Consider the following 14987-nt stretch of genomic DNA (forward strand, 5'->3'; position numbering starts at 1 on the left):
ATGAAGGCCATAAAAGAGTTGAGAGTTCAATAAATTCACTGGAATGCATCTAAAGGAATGTAGGGACTGTAGAAAAAGACAAATACCATATGATTTTGCTTATATGTAGAATCTAAATAACAAATAGGGATCCCTGGGTGGCGCAGCAGTTTGGCGCCTGCCTTTGGCCCAGGGCGCGATCCTGGAGACCCGGGATCGAATCCCACGTCGGGCTCCCTGCATGGAGCCTGCTTCCCTCTCTGCCTCTCTCTCTCTCTGTGTGTGTGTGTGTGTGTGACTATCATGAATAAATAAATAAAATCTTTTAAAAAATAAATAAATAAATAAATAAATAACAAATAAACAAGACAAAACAACAACAAAGAAACAAAACAAAATCCAGAAACAGACTCATAAATACAGGGCAGAGAGGTGGGAGGATAGGCAAAATAGGAGAAAGGAATTAAGAGCTACAAACTTCCAGTTATAAAATAAGTAGGTCATGAGGATAAAAAAAGGTACGGGATGGGGAATACAATCAATAATATCATAATAACTTTGTATAACTATGCCTATGGTGAGCATTTTGCAATGTATGTAATCATCAAATCACTATGTTGAAAAAAAAAAATCTAGACTTTGTGATTCGGTAATATCAAGCTTGCATGTGCATGCAACTCACTGCCCCCTATCGTTCACATAGTCATATGGCAGGACTCCAACTCTGGTCAAAAGTCAACTCACTACAGACGTCAAACCTCCACCTGAGCACTTGACCTTAAGCAGAGGAAAAACATTCAGCTGCTCGGCTGCCTAACTGATCACTCTCCGATTCATGCCGACACTACTGCTTCCAAACCCTCTTAGGTTGTTCTAATTTCTTCCCTCCCCAATCTGATCTCCTAAGATGACTATTTTATACGGTCTCCTCTCACCACATCCTCCACCACTTCCTTCTTAGCTCACTCTCAGATGAGAAAATAGTGACAATTAGCAGTGAGCATCATCAGGTTCCCCTCACCACACTTCCCAAGCCACCTGCAGGTGTGCCCATATACTCTTTCCTGTTACTAAGGGTGACTACCTATGCTCTGAAGGGCAATTCCTGCCAATGTCCTGATTCCGTCATTTCACACTTACCCAAGAACATCTCTCCTATAATTTGTTCAATTTCTCTTCCAAGTTGTTCTTTCCCTCTTTCCTGGGCAATTCTCCACAATATATGAATATGGCATGATATTCCTGTTTTTTTAAAAACACTTCCTGACCACACATTCTCTTCAGCAAATGCTTTTATATATCAGAGCAGCATGATCTGATTCATGATTTTAAAAGATAATTCTGGAGAATAAATGATAGGGGAACAAATGAAAGTAAAGAAACTAATTAAAAGACTGTTTCGGAAGAACAGTTCCAGCAATAGCAAACTAGATAATACTGACCCATCTTAAATTGGGTTCTTGGAGCCTAGAAGACTGTCATAGAATAGGGCAAACCAAAAAGACCTCACAGCTAAGTGCAATTTGTAAATTTTGATGGTCTGTTTAATTAGGAAACTATAACTATAAAGAGTGGTGTGTGGTTCAAAATATGCAAATCAATTAACGTGATATGCCACATTAATGAAATGAAGGATAAAAGTCACGTAATCATCTCAATAGATGCAGAAAAAACATTTGACAAAATTCAATACACTTTCATGACTAAAACTCTCAACAAACTGGGTACAGAAGGTATTCATCGTAATATATTAAAGGTCATTTATGAAAGCCCATAACTGACATCATATTCAATGGCAAAAAAAAAAAAAAAAAAAAAACCTGAAAACTTTTCCTTTAAGATCAGGAACAAGGCCGGATGTTCATTCTTGCCACTTACATTCAACAGAATACTAGAAGTCCTAGCCAGACCAATTAGGCAACAAAAGAAATAAAAATCATCCAAGTTGTAAAGTAAGAAGTAAATTAATCTGTTTGCAAATGACATGATCTTACATAGAGAAAACCCTAAAGATTCAAAAAAAAAAAAAAAAAACCCCTGTTAGAACAAAACTACAGTGATTAAAACAAGATAGTGCCAGCATCAAGACAGATATAGACCAACAGAACAGAGTTGTGAGCCCAGAAATTAATCTTCAACAAGGCTGCCAAAACCACACAACGAGGAAAAGATAGTCTCTTTGAGAAATGATGCTGGGAAAATTGGATATCCACTTGCACAGGAATGAAATCAGACCCTTATCTCACACCACACACACACACACACACACACACACACACATCAACTTAAAATGGATTAAAGACTTAAACATGAGACCAAAAATATAAAACTCCTAAAAGATAACATAGGAAAAAATCCTCTTGACAATGGTCTTGGCAATGATATCTTGGATATAACACCAAAGGCACAGACAACAAAAACAAAAACAGACATGTGGGACTTCATCAAACTAAAAACCTTCTTCACAGCAAAGAAAGCAATCAACAGAATGAAAAGACAACCTACAGAATGGGAAAAATATTTGCAAACCATACACCCAACAAGGAGTTAATATCCAAAGTAAGACTTCTACAACCTAATAGTAAAAACAACAAAAAGAAAAGAAAAGAAAAGAAAAGAAAAGAAAAGACCCAAATAAACTGATTACAAAATGGGCAAAGTTCTTGAATGGAAATTTCTCTAAAAATGATGTACAAATGCCCAACAGATATATTTAAAAAGTTCTCAGGACACCTGGGTGACTCAGGGGTTGAGCATCTGCCTTTAGCTCAGGGCACAATCCTGGGATTCTGGGACTGAGTCCTGCATCAGGCTCACCACAGGGAGCCTGCCTCTCCCTCTGCCTATGTCTCTGCCTCTCTCTCTGTGTGTCTCATGAATAAACAAACAAAATATTTTTTAAAAAAGATGCTCAACATTACTAACCATCAGGGAAATGCAAATCAAGACAACAATGAAATATTACCTGTTAGGATGGCTATTATCAAAAACACAATAAAAGTAACAAGTATTGGTGAAGATGTGAAGAAAATAGAACCCTTTTACACTGATGGTGGCAATATAAAATGGGGCAGCATGGAGGTTCCTAAAAAATTAAAAGTAGAACGACCATATGATCCAGCAATCCCACTTCTGGATATTTATCCAAAAGAATTGAAATAGGGATCTTGACAGATGAATGGATGAAGGAAATATGCTCTACACTACCAAAATGGAATATTTTTCGGCACATTCATTTGGGGAATTCATTTGGGGAATATAAATAATAGTGAAAGGGAATATAAGGGAAGGGAGAAGAAACGTGTGGGAAATATCAGAAAGGGAGACAGAACATAAAGACTCCTAACTCTGGGAAACGAACTAGGGGTGGTGGAAGGGGAGGAGGGCGGCAGGTGGGGGTGAATGGGTGACGGGCACTGAGGGGGGCACTTGACGGGATGAGCACTGGGTGTTATTCTGTATGTTGGTAAATTGAACACCAATAAAAAATAAATTTATTGTAAAAAAAAAAAAAGGAAGAGAGAAGAAAAGAGAAAAAAAGAAAAGAAAAAAGAAAGCATCCTACCATATGTGACAACACTGATGAACCTGGAGACAACATTATGCTAAGTGAAATAAGCCAGTCACAAAAAGACAAATCTGCGAGTGCCTGGGTGGCTCAGTAGGTTAAGCCTCCAACTCTTGATCTCATCTCCGGTCTTGATCTCAGAGTCATGAATTCAAGCCCCACTTTGGGCTCCACTCTGGCCCTTAAGCCTATTAAAAAAAAAAAAGACAAATCTGTATGATTCTTCTCTAAAACAGTTAAACTCAAAGAAGCAGAAACTGGGAGCAGGAGAAAATGAGGAGTTATTCAATGTATATGAAGTTTTAGTTCTGCAAGATTAATAAGTTCTGGCAATCTACCTTTCAACATAGTGCATATAAATAAAATACATATTGTGCCCATAAAAATTTGTTAAAAGAGTAGATTTTACATCAAATATTCTTACCAAAAACAAACAAAAGGGCATGAGGAAACTTACAGAAAGTGATGGGTATGTTTATTATCTTGATTGTGGTGATGGTTTCACAAGTGTACTACATGCATCCAAACTCGTCAAATTACACTCATTAAATATACGTAGCGTTTTTCTGTGTATCAATTATACCTCAATAAAGCTGTTAAATAAAAAAGGGGGTGTAAATAAATAATAAACTAGCCTTGGGGAGTGAGGATCCCAGACTTATCATAATTGCCAATTTCCATGTTATAAATATTCCCACCCTGACCAATGTCAAGCTACTGCGATACTGGAAGAGACGCACACATTCTCTCTGTATAAGCCAGATCTGGTATGCCACTGGATAAGAACATTTTGGGGACACCTGGGTGACTCAGCGGTTTAGTGCCTGCCTTTGGCCTAGGGTATGGTCCTCGAGTCCTGGGATCAAGTCCCACATCGGGCTCCCTGCATGGAGCCTGCCTCTCTCTTGAATAAATAAATAAAATCTTTTAAAAATAATAACATTTTGGAGACAACTGGAGAAATTTGAAAGTAGACCAGGTATGTTGGATGGTATTATTGAATTTATACCGGTTTTCCTAGGTGTGGTAATGATAATGTGATTGTGTGGGAGAATGCCCCTATTCCTGTGAGATACATACTGGAATATACTGATGGCATCCTGGTGTCTAAAGACTACACTCAGATGTGTGTGTGTGTGTGTGTGTGTGTGTGTGTGTGTGTGTGTGTAAAGAGAGAAAGAAAAATGTACCAAGAGGTTAATGGCTGAGGGATACACTGATGTTTGTTAACAAAACTGTCCTTTCAAATTTTCTGTGAGCTTAAGACTTTTCAAAGGAAAAAATTAATTTGTTACAAACAGAAGATTTCATATAAAAATTTGGATTTTCATTTGCTATTGAAAAGATCCTAAAATTGCAATTTGGGCTCATGCTCTCAAATAGCACCATTTCCCTGAAGCTACAGACTAGAGATGTGCTTTCCAGTCAATCAGTACCAGGCCCTCTCCTCCTTTGAGTTATTTTCCTGACCCCTGTGGGCTTTTGCCTTGAGCTCCCGACCCGATAACTATTCAATGAATTTATGGCTACTCTATTGGCTTCCAACCACTCAATAGAGTAGAAAAGAAAAAAAGAAAAGAAAAAAAGATGGTGCCTATTTAGTATTCTATTGTTGCTTCTGTAATTGCTCTTTTTTTCTAGTGCCCTAGGCTAATATTTAAAACTAATTTTAGGCTTTCTCAAACTCATTTTACCAGCTCCTTCTGCTGACTCTCTCTAAAAGGATGACATTGCTTAAATCCCTTATAAATTCCGGATTTTAGAATCACATTCCTGGGTTTAGAGAGCTCTAGACATGAAAGAACTTGATGAGTGACAGTCACCTAAACTGCTTTCTCCTCCGGCCCACTCCTGCGATGGCTCAAGAAGAGTCCTGATATCTGGGGGGCCCAGGGGTTAGCGTCTGCCTTTGGCTCAGGTCGTGATCCGGAGGTTCTGGGATCGAGGCCCACATCCGGCTCCGTGCAGGGAGCCGCCTTCTCCCTCTGCCTGTGTGTCCGCCTCTCTGTGTGTGTGTCTCTCATGAATAAATAAAATGAAATGAGATGAAATGAGATGAAATACAATATAAAACAAAATAAAATGAGACTCCTGATGCGAGAGTTCGGCCGGCAGAACGCCTGCGACGCCGCGGTGGCTTTGGCGCCCTCTACAGGCCGCCGCGGGAAGGGCAGCCGCTTAAGCCTTCCGCGAAGTTCCAGGCTGTGCCTGGACTGTGACGTCGAGGAGGGTGGGGAAAGGGGCAGAAGTCCTCGATGCGCTCCGAATCCAAAGCCCGTATTCTAATTCGTCACTGAGCCCTCCCCTGAGATCACGGAAGTTTCCAGCTCCTGTGCAGCACAACTTTTTACGCCCAGCGAGTGGGACGCTCTCTGCTGTCACCGGGATGGGGCAGGCGAACCGCTGTGTCTCGCGCTGAGGCCACTTGATCAAAGTCAGCTTTCCCTTGTTTTCCTCTTAGAACAAAGCGTTGTCTATTTGCTTTGCGAAATCATTTGTCAGAGTATCTTCTCTGTGCCAACGAGGTAAGTGTCCTGGATGACTCTTCTTTGCTGTTGTCTTTTTTTTTTTTTTTTTTTTAATGGGGAAATGTTTCCAGAAACTGCTTTTGCAGAGGATGCATATTCTTGATGAACCCATTCCTTAAGAATGACTGTGAGTCTCTTCTTCCGGAGCCTCTTGATTAGGGTGAAGATAGCAGTTGAGGGGATCCCTGGGTGGCGCAGCGGTTTGGCGCCTGCCTTTGGCCCAGGGCGCGATCCTGGAGACCCGGGATCGAATCCCACATCAGGCTCCCGGTGCATGGAGCCTGCTTCTCCCTCTGCCTGTGTCTCTGCCTGTGTCTCTGCCTCTCTCTCTTTCTCTCTGTATGACTATCATAAATAAATAAAATTTAAAAAAAAAAAAAAGATAGCAGTTGAGGACAAAGTCAGAAAGCAAAAGAGCATTGCAAGGAAACCAAGTTATGTTCTAGGGAGAAACCATCTGAAAGCGAGGGGGCAGTTAAGAAGAATAGAATCGTGGCACTTTCTGTAATTCTCTTCTCACCCCTGATTTCATCTTATGGAGGAGATAGTAGCTCCAGGCACTGGGAAACAGAAAACACTCCGCAGGGTATAGGAAAGACTCTAACAAAGTAAGAGCATTGGTGGGTGATGATAAGAAATATACACAGATGATATATGTTGGCAAATTGAACTCCAATAAAAAAAATTTTAAATAATTAACCTTAAAAAATATATAAACAGATGAGATTCCATACTCAAATAAATTTTGAGCAGTTGCATGATTCAGAAATCACCCAAGCCTCTCCATGTCTCAAAAACAGTTCCTACCTTTTCTGGTCTGCCAGATATGGGATGGGGTTGTCATGTCGTTCAAAAGTCCCAATTCAGTGGTTCAGCTCATCTCTACCAAGGAACTTATTATAAGCAACATTTGGTCTACAGAGGGCCTAGCACCCTTTCTAGTTTACAAAATGCTTACATGCACTTTGTGTCCCCACCTCCTGGCTCTTCAAGTCTGCACTCTCTCTCCTACCTTTCAATTCACACCTATTTTGGTACCAAATACTTGCCATTCGGACATAAAAAACAATTCTCTTGGGCTGGAAGGGGAAAAGAGAAAACTATTAGAAACCTCTGCTTTACAAATGCGGGAACAATCTCACAGGAAATGAAGAATTTTGTTTAAATGTATACAGCTGGTTAGAAGCAGAGGTAGAACTAGAACCCAGGTCTTCCCATTTCCAATTTGCTCACCGACTTTCCTCAGTGATTCGAAGCATATTTTTTAAATGGCTGCCCTGGCTCAGAAATTTATAATGTGGAAATGTTGTGTGATTTTAAGAGGCATGAATTCCCAGTGTGTTTTTGCTTGAGCTGTCTTTTCTAGGGGAAAGGGAGGAAAAGACAGGAGAAAATTAGGGAGGTAGGGAATGAACACCGAGAAATATTTGGTGCTGGGCACTTTTGTATAAGTAATGTCACTCCATCTAAAACTCAAACAATTCTTCAACATAGCTGATTTGCTAGAATTGAGTAGTTAACCCATCTGTCAATACAATAGCTATGTTGATGTTTGCAGAAATCCAAATTGTAATATCAAGAAAAACTGGTTATAAATCCCTGTGACACGTACTTCTTCCAGGCTCTACTGACAAATACAGGCATCCCCATTTCCATAAGATCTCATCTAGAATGTTCCATGGAACTTTCCTTGGGGACTTTGTTCTATATTATGGTCAGTCTATCTTGCCTCGATGCAAGGTTAAGAACCACCCTTAATTCATGTAATATCTTTGTTGCGTGGCAGGAGATGACCCATGACCAGCTATTCTTCAAGACTCTAGAGGCTTTGAATAGGAACTAACATTTTTGCTAGCTGCGGTTCTTAGGGTCCAAAAGCACTAGGTGGCAGCAAAGGGCTCTTTTATTCCTAGGGTATCTAAAGTCCCAAGGGGCACCTAGCTTGCTCAGTCAGTAGAGCATGTGACTCTTAATCTCAGGATCATGAGTTCAAGCCCCACGTTGGGCATGAAGCCTACTTAAAAATAATAATAAAAAAATAAAATAAAACATTTTAAAGTAAACAAAATCTCAAGGGGATCAAGGGCCTGACTACAGTAGAACTAAATTTAAGTGAGCACTTACTATGTAGGAGACACACTTCTATAACCCTTCCAACATATCAATCATTTAATTTCGTAACAAATATTTAAGAGATATTATTATTATTTCCATTCCCATTGTACTAAAATGAAAACCAAGGCCCAGAGATGATAAGCAGCTAGCCTGAGGTCACACTATTAATAAGTGATAATAAGACTTAAACCAAAACAGTCTGAATTCAGAGCCCTCATTTTTAACCAAAATGTGAATCTGCCTCAGCTAAAAGAGGGTGTTTATACCACTCTAAAAGTTAAGTTCTATAACAGAAGGTTCCTTCTAGTCTTGTCATATAAAGCTTAGCCCAACCTTCCTCTCTAACAGAGTGCCATGGCCAGGCGAGTTGCTGTGATTGGAGCTGGTGTGAGTGGCCTGTCCTCCATCAAGTGCTGCTTGGACGAGGACCTGGAGCCCACCTGCTTTGAAAGAAGTAACGACATTGGGGGACTATGGAAGTTTACTGTGGGTAACTTGTTACTTCCCATTTCTATCCATCGTAATCTGGCTGTCTGCTTCGTCCCTGCTCAGGCATGGTGGCTTCAGCCTACCTTGTTGATCACATAAAAAAGCAGCTCACTTCAACAACACAGGCTTGTGTACAGGGCTAACACTGTGCAGGATGCAGTGTGACAGGTGATAAACCTGGAGAGTAGGCAGGGCAGAGACAGTGGGAAAGCGGAGGAAAGGAAGAGATAAGTCTGATACACAAACACAGTATTGGAAGTTACAATTATTTCTAGACCACGGACATTAGGAGACTAACAATGTCACATAGGTTAAGCCAAATGGCACTGGTGAGTATGAAGCAGATGATACTTTTGGAAAGATGGAAGTTGGCATTAGGAGCAGAGCTCCAGCCCCCAGGCATTTATTCAAGTCTTTGAGAGGAGAATTGGCAGGAGTGAAACAAGAAACCAGACCCTGAAAGGTCAGGTGGGGGGTTGGATAACCCTCACATTATCAGAATAAAAAGAGCCAAGGCACTGATCAATCCTTTGAAGGAGTTCAGTGTACCTCCTGGGAGGTTATTTTTGGAGCTAGGCCAGCTCTTGGGTGACTTAAGCAACAGAAGTAAGGACTGGGAGTGGCTAAATACCACCTGCTGGCTAGGATTGGTCCTGGTAACTGGGAATAGCAGGATGTCCAGCAGGGACCTAGGGATCTGTCCCAGTGGTGGGGTGTAAAGTATCAGAAGGTAGGAAGTCTAAGTACTGGATGCGTCAGGGGTAAGAGAAAAGCAACATTCAGTGGAGTTCATGCTAGAAGAGTACTTCAAACTGGTATGAATGAGGGAAGCCTTCACGGAGAAAGTGGCATTTGCCAGTCTTTGATAGATGGTGAAGAAAACAGAATAAGCAAATGTATGTAAGCAGATATGATCACAGCCCTGGGATTATAGTATTATAGGATTAGGATTATAGTATGGGGGTGGGGGGTAGTTTTTTCTGTTGTACTGTAAGCCTGATTCAGCCACCAAATGTCAATGTGGAAAGAAAACATTGGGTCTGATTTGTGTACCTTCTGCTATTTGGCCCCACAGTTGATTTGGTTTTCTTCTCCCATGCTAAAGTAATATAGATAAATTTTAGAAAATAATATTGAGTTTAAAAAAAGAAAGAAAATAGGATGCTTGGGCGGCTCAGTTGGTTAAGCATCTCTCAATTTCAGCTCAGATCATGATCTTAGCATCATGAAATCAAGCCCAATGTAGGGATGGAGCCTGCTTAAGATTCTTTCTCTTCCTTTCCCTTTGCCCTCCCACTGGTGTCAGCAAGTGCAAACGCTCATGGAGACACACGTTCTCTCTCTCTCTCTCTCTCTCTCTCTCTCTCAAAAGTATAAAGGGAGGCACCCAGCTGGCTCAATCAGTTGAGCAATGGACTCTTGGTTCAGGTTGTGATCCCATGGGCCATGAGATGGAGCCCTGCATCAGGCTCCAGGTTCATTGAGGAGTCTGCTTATAGATTCCTTCACTCTGGGACACCTGGATGGCTCAGCGGTTTAGCGCCTGCCTTCCCCAGGGCGTAATCCTGGAGTCAGGGAATCAAGTCCCACATCGAGCTCCCTGCATGGAGCCTGCTTCTCCCCCCTCTGCCTCTCTCTCTCTCTCTTTCTCTCTCTCTGTGTGTCCCTCGTGAATAAATAAATAAAATCTTAAAAAAAAAAAATTCTCTCGCTGTCCCTTTCCTCATTCACACAAGTTCACTCTCTCTCTCTCTAAAATAAATGAATAAATCTTTAAAATATAATAAAAAAGAAAATAATAATTGCACTAAACAAAAGGAAAAATACAAATTAAATATAATATCAATACCCATGGGTCCCCACTATTAAAATTTTTATGTATGTTGTACATCTGAAACTAATGTGACACTGTGTGTCAACTATATTCCGAATGATAATAATAATAAATGTTGATGTAGTTTCTCTCAACATCTATATACTATTTATTTCTCAAAAATGCAGTGATAGGGACACCTGGCTGGCTCAGCAGTTGAGCATCTGCCTTTGGTTCAGGGCGTGATCCCAGGATCCTGGGATTGAGTCTCACATCAGGCTCCCTGCATGGAGCCTGCTTCTCCCTCTGCCTATGTCTGCTTATGTCTCTGCCTCTCTCTCTCTCTCTCTCTCTCTCTCTCTCTGTCTCTCATGAATAAATAATTTTTAATGCAGTAATAGTATTAATTTTCCCTTATTTGAACAAGTACCAGTATGTATAATGTCCCTCTACCCGGAGGGGACAAGATGGACAGGGACCCTGCCCTCCTTACAGTCTGGTGATAAAGACTGTAAAGACATTACACTGCAGTGTGAATGGTTCTATGTTAGAAAAGCAGGACACTGAGAAAGCACAGCAGCTGCCTCAGGGAAGGCAACAGCTAAGAACAGCTAAGAAAGACACTTTTTTAAAAAAAGAAGTAGAAATTAGCTTCAGCCACCAGAGTTTATTGGTGCCTTTAATATGCATGTTCTTGTTTCTTTGCTATGTTTTTAGTGTGCAACATTGAGACAACAGTGAGTTAGGAGTCCAGTGAGAAAACAGAGGCTACCAGTATGTGATTTTTCGTACAGTTGATCTAGGACAGAGAAAGACAAGGCTAGAAGGGATATGGGTTTTGTTTGGCTTTTTAAATTATCTTCAGTATTTTAATTCCTGATGGGAAGGAGCCAATAAAGAGAAAGTGATTGAAAATATAGTAGCAGGGCACCTGGGTGGCTCAGTCGTTTAAGCATCCAACTCTTCATTTCAGCTCAGGTCCTGATCTCAGGGTCATGGGACCAAGCCTTGCATTGGGTTCCATGGTCAGCTCAGAGTCTGCTTGAAATACTCTCCCTCCCACTCCTAATGCACCTCCCCTCGCTTGCGTGCATGCTTTCTCTCTAAAATAAATAAATAAATCTAAAACAAAGAGAAAAAGGAAATATACCTAGACAATAAACACAAAAATCAGTGAGGACTTCTGTGAAAAAAGACAAGAGAAAGAGATCTTCATGAGTGGAGGGATTGATGACCGCAAAGAAAGAAGAGAAAAATAAACGAGTTAGACCATAGGCCCCATGTCCATGGAATCACTGAATGGCAATGTTAGTCTTAGAGAGTCCTGCTAAATTGCGTTAACTTCTTTGAAGTTTGAGATAGATATGGTGTTTAATCATTCTAATCCCGCCAATGATTTCTGATAACTGTAGATCCAATACTACATTTTCATGGAACTCTTTGGAATTAGAAGTGGAACACTGACTGCTAATGATCTCTTTTCTTCCTGCCTCCCCACCCCATCAAGCAAACTATGTTTCACCATAGGAGACATCTAAAGATGGGATGACCAGGGTCTACAAGTCATTAGTGACAAATGTCTGCAAAGAAATGTCATGCTATAGTGACTTCCCCTTCCAAGAAGATTATCCCAATTTCATGAACCAAGGAAAATTTTGGTACTATCTGCAAGAATTTGCTGAGCACTTTGACCTTCTGAAATACATTCGATTTAGGGTAAGATAACTTGGGTTATGGAAGGTTAATGAATGGGGTCTACCCATCCAATCTAATGGAAAGGGGATCTTAAGTAAATTTATTCCTAATTTTATCTCTATATAAATAAAGTAGGTAATAAAGATTCTTCACTTCCTCCATCTCTCATGGTTTATTCAAATAAATCATTAAATTAGACTTTCCTGGTGCACCTGGGTGGCTCAATCGTTGAGCATCTGCCTTTACTCAGGTCGTGATCCTGAGTCCTGGGATCGAGTCCCACATGGGCTCCCTGTAGGGAGCCTGCTTTTCCTCTGCCTATGTCTCTGCCTCTCTTCCTGTTCTCATGAATAAATAAATAAAATCTTTTTTAAAAAAATAGGCTTTCCTGATTCCTCTATGAATCCAAATTCTTATTCAGGAAGAAATTTAGAATTATTTTTTTTGAGAGGAAAGGAAAAATGAATTTTGTTCATGAAACCTGTGGGGAAGAAATGGCTAGGAATCTGAATCACAGAAATTATAATGAGCCAAAACTCCCTTCCTGCATTTTCCCAATGCATTCAGTATTATAACTCACCACTTCTCACTGGGAATAAAGACCGAATGTTTCTTTCTTCCAGTGAAGGCTTGCAGATATTTTGGGTCCTACTCTATATAACCACTTTTAAGTCTTTGCACCAGTTACTTAATTTCTTTAGGGAGGAGATAAACCAATATTGACAGACCCTTTAACCTGAGACTGATTTGCCCCATATGAAATAACAAACATGGTTACCAAACCAGCTGTTACATGAAGTCTCAAGGTGATTGATAGAAAGTGAGTGTTTTTCTGCCTATTTCAGACCACGGTGTGCAGTGTAACGAAACGACCAGACTTCTCTGAAACTGGCCAGTGGGATGTGGTCACAGAGACAGAGGGGAAACAGGAGCGTGCCGTCTTTGATGCTGTCATGGTTTGCACTGGACATTTCATGAATCCCCATTTGCCTTTGGAGTCCTTTCCTGGTGAGTCATTTCTACCTGAGACTATGTCTACTTTTCTGAGTTCTTCTACAAGAAAGCCATTCATTTGTAATTGGAAATAATCACTAATGATTATAGACAACTCCATGTTCACCCTCAGAAATAATATGTACAAAATAACTTTGAAAGGTATAAAGAGGGTGGGGGGGGGGTGCCTAGGTGGCTCAGCTGGTTAAGCATCTGCCTTTAGCTGACATCATGGTCACAGGATCCTGGGATCAAGCCCCATGTAGGGCTCCCTGTACAGCAGGGGGTTTGCTTCTCTCCTTCTCTCTCTGCCTGCCAGTCCCTCTTTTTGGGCATTCGCTCTGTCTTGCTCTCTCTCTCTCTGTCAATTAAATATTTTTTTTAAAGAAAGGTATAAATCACTAGGTAGGTGTCAGGTCTTCTTATTAATATAAATGCTGCTGTTATTGAAGCGTTTTCATGCCTGTCTGATTCAAGTTCAATGATCACATAAGGCTTATGTGTCATTAAAAAAAACACAAGCTTTTGAATTTTGTCATTGAATTACAGGTCATTTGAATCAGGAGTGGTCTGTAATTCAATAACTTAAAGGAAGTGAGAGTCTAAAGAAACGTGACAGATTTGTTTTTAAGGAATAGAGTAGCAATTATACATCCAAAGAAATATTTTTATACTTCAAAACAGTCACCACAATAATAATCCATATATCTCATTATACTAAGGCTATAACCACAAAGGGAGTTTAGAAATTCCTTTTGGAAATGCTTTTGACTCCAACAGCACATTTTTTAAAATGTACGGTTAGCCTTTGAACATCTCAGGGGTTAGGGGCACTGATCCCCTACATAGTCAAAAATCGCCATATAACTTTTGACTCCCCCCCCCCCAAAAAAACTAATAGCTTTCTGTTGGCTGGAAGCCCTATTGATAATATAAGTCGTTGTTTAACACATATTTTGTATGTTATATGTATTATATGCCATATTCTTACAATAAAGTAAGCTAGAGAAAAGAAAATGTTACTAAGAAAACCATAAGGAAGAGAAAATACATTTACAGTACTGTATGGTATTTACTGAGAAAAATCCATGTATAAGTGGACCTATATAGTTCAAACCTCTTGTTGTAGAAGGGGCAGCTATACTCATGATTAGCACATCTCCATCTTTTGGGATCAAATGATGATTATTAATATGCCCTACAGCTACTCTTCTTCTGTCACTTATAAGTGGCTTTAAAGGCAGTTGAGTAAGTGAAGTTTTGAAACTTCATTAAGGAATTGAAAGAACTTTTAAGAAAGAGTGTGAAGAATAAAGCTTGTAAACCTGGGCCAATAAAAAAATTAAATATAAATCTTATAAACGTAATCTCAAATTAATAAAATATCCTATTTTAAAAAATGTTTTGGGAATCAAGTGAGACTTTGATGCATAATTTTGCAAAGAAGCAATGGTGTCAGTGGTGGTTGGGCTTCAGACTTGCAACTAGTCTGGTGGCCAAATACACAGTGGGACAGTACTAACGAAATATAGAACCACCTCTTATAACAATATTTCTATGGGGAAATGTGTTAGAAGTGTCAAAAGATTGATGTTTTTGGAATGTAGTGTCTTACCAGGTTTTGGCTGGCTTACCCTCAGTTCCACTTAGGCTTTGACTCAGAGATACTACTGCAAAAGATCAGTCAAGAACTGAGAAATGAGGATCCTTTTGGCAGGATAAAGTGGAATCTGGAACAGTTGGTTCCAAAGAAAGAGACTGGGCAAACATAAAATAGAATTGCAAGATAGGGGCACCTGGGTGGCTC

The 14987-nt window shown here is 40.1% G+C and overlaps 1 protein-coding gene across 6 annotated transcripts in view; it reads left to right on the forward strand.

Annotated features, from left to right (window-relative positions):
- Positions 1-5757: 5757 nt before the first annotated feature.
- The window catches only part of FMO4 (flavin containing dimethylaniline monoxygenase 4), a 36756-nt gene continuing 27526 nt past the window's right edge, over positions 5758-14987 (forward strand). For 2 of the 6 annotated variants that reach the window (XM_072732989.1, XM_026003305.2), the window contains exons 1-4: positions 5758-6072; positions 8539-8676; positions 12020-12208; positions 13033-13195. In XM_072732989.1, coding sequence (XP_072589090.1) covers positions 8545-8676; positions 12020-12208; positions 13033-13195 — 484 coding nt within the window. In that variant the 5' untranslated portion in view covers positions 5758-6072; positions 8539-8544. Of the gene's footprint in view, positions 6073-8538; positions 8681-11999; positions 12209-13032; positions 13196-14987 lie in introns of those variants that run through there. The other 4 variants (XM_026003307.2, XM_072732986.1, XM_072732988.1 and 1 more) reach the window with 4 other exon arrangements.

Source organism: Vulpes vulpes, chromosome 13 (assembly GCF_048418805.1).
Source record: "Vulpes vulpes isolate BD-2025 chromosome 13, VulVul3, whole genome shotgun sequence".
Taxonomy (NCBI): domain Eukaryota; kingdom Metazoa; phylum Chordata; class Mammalia; order Carnivora; family Canidae; genus Vulpes; species Vulpes vulpes.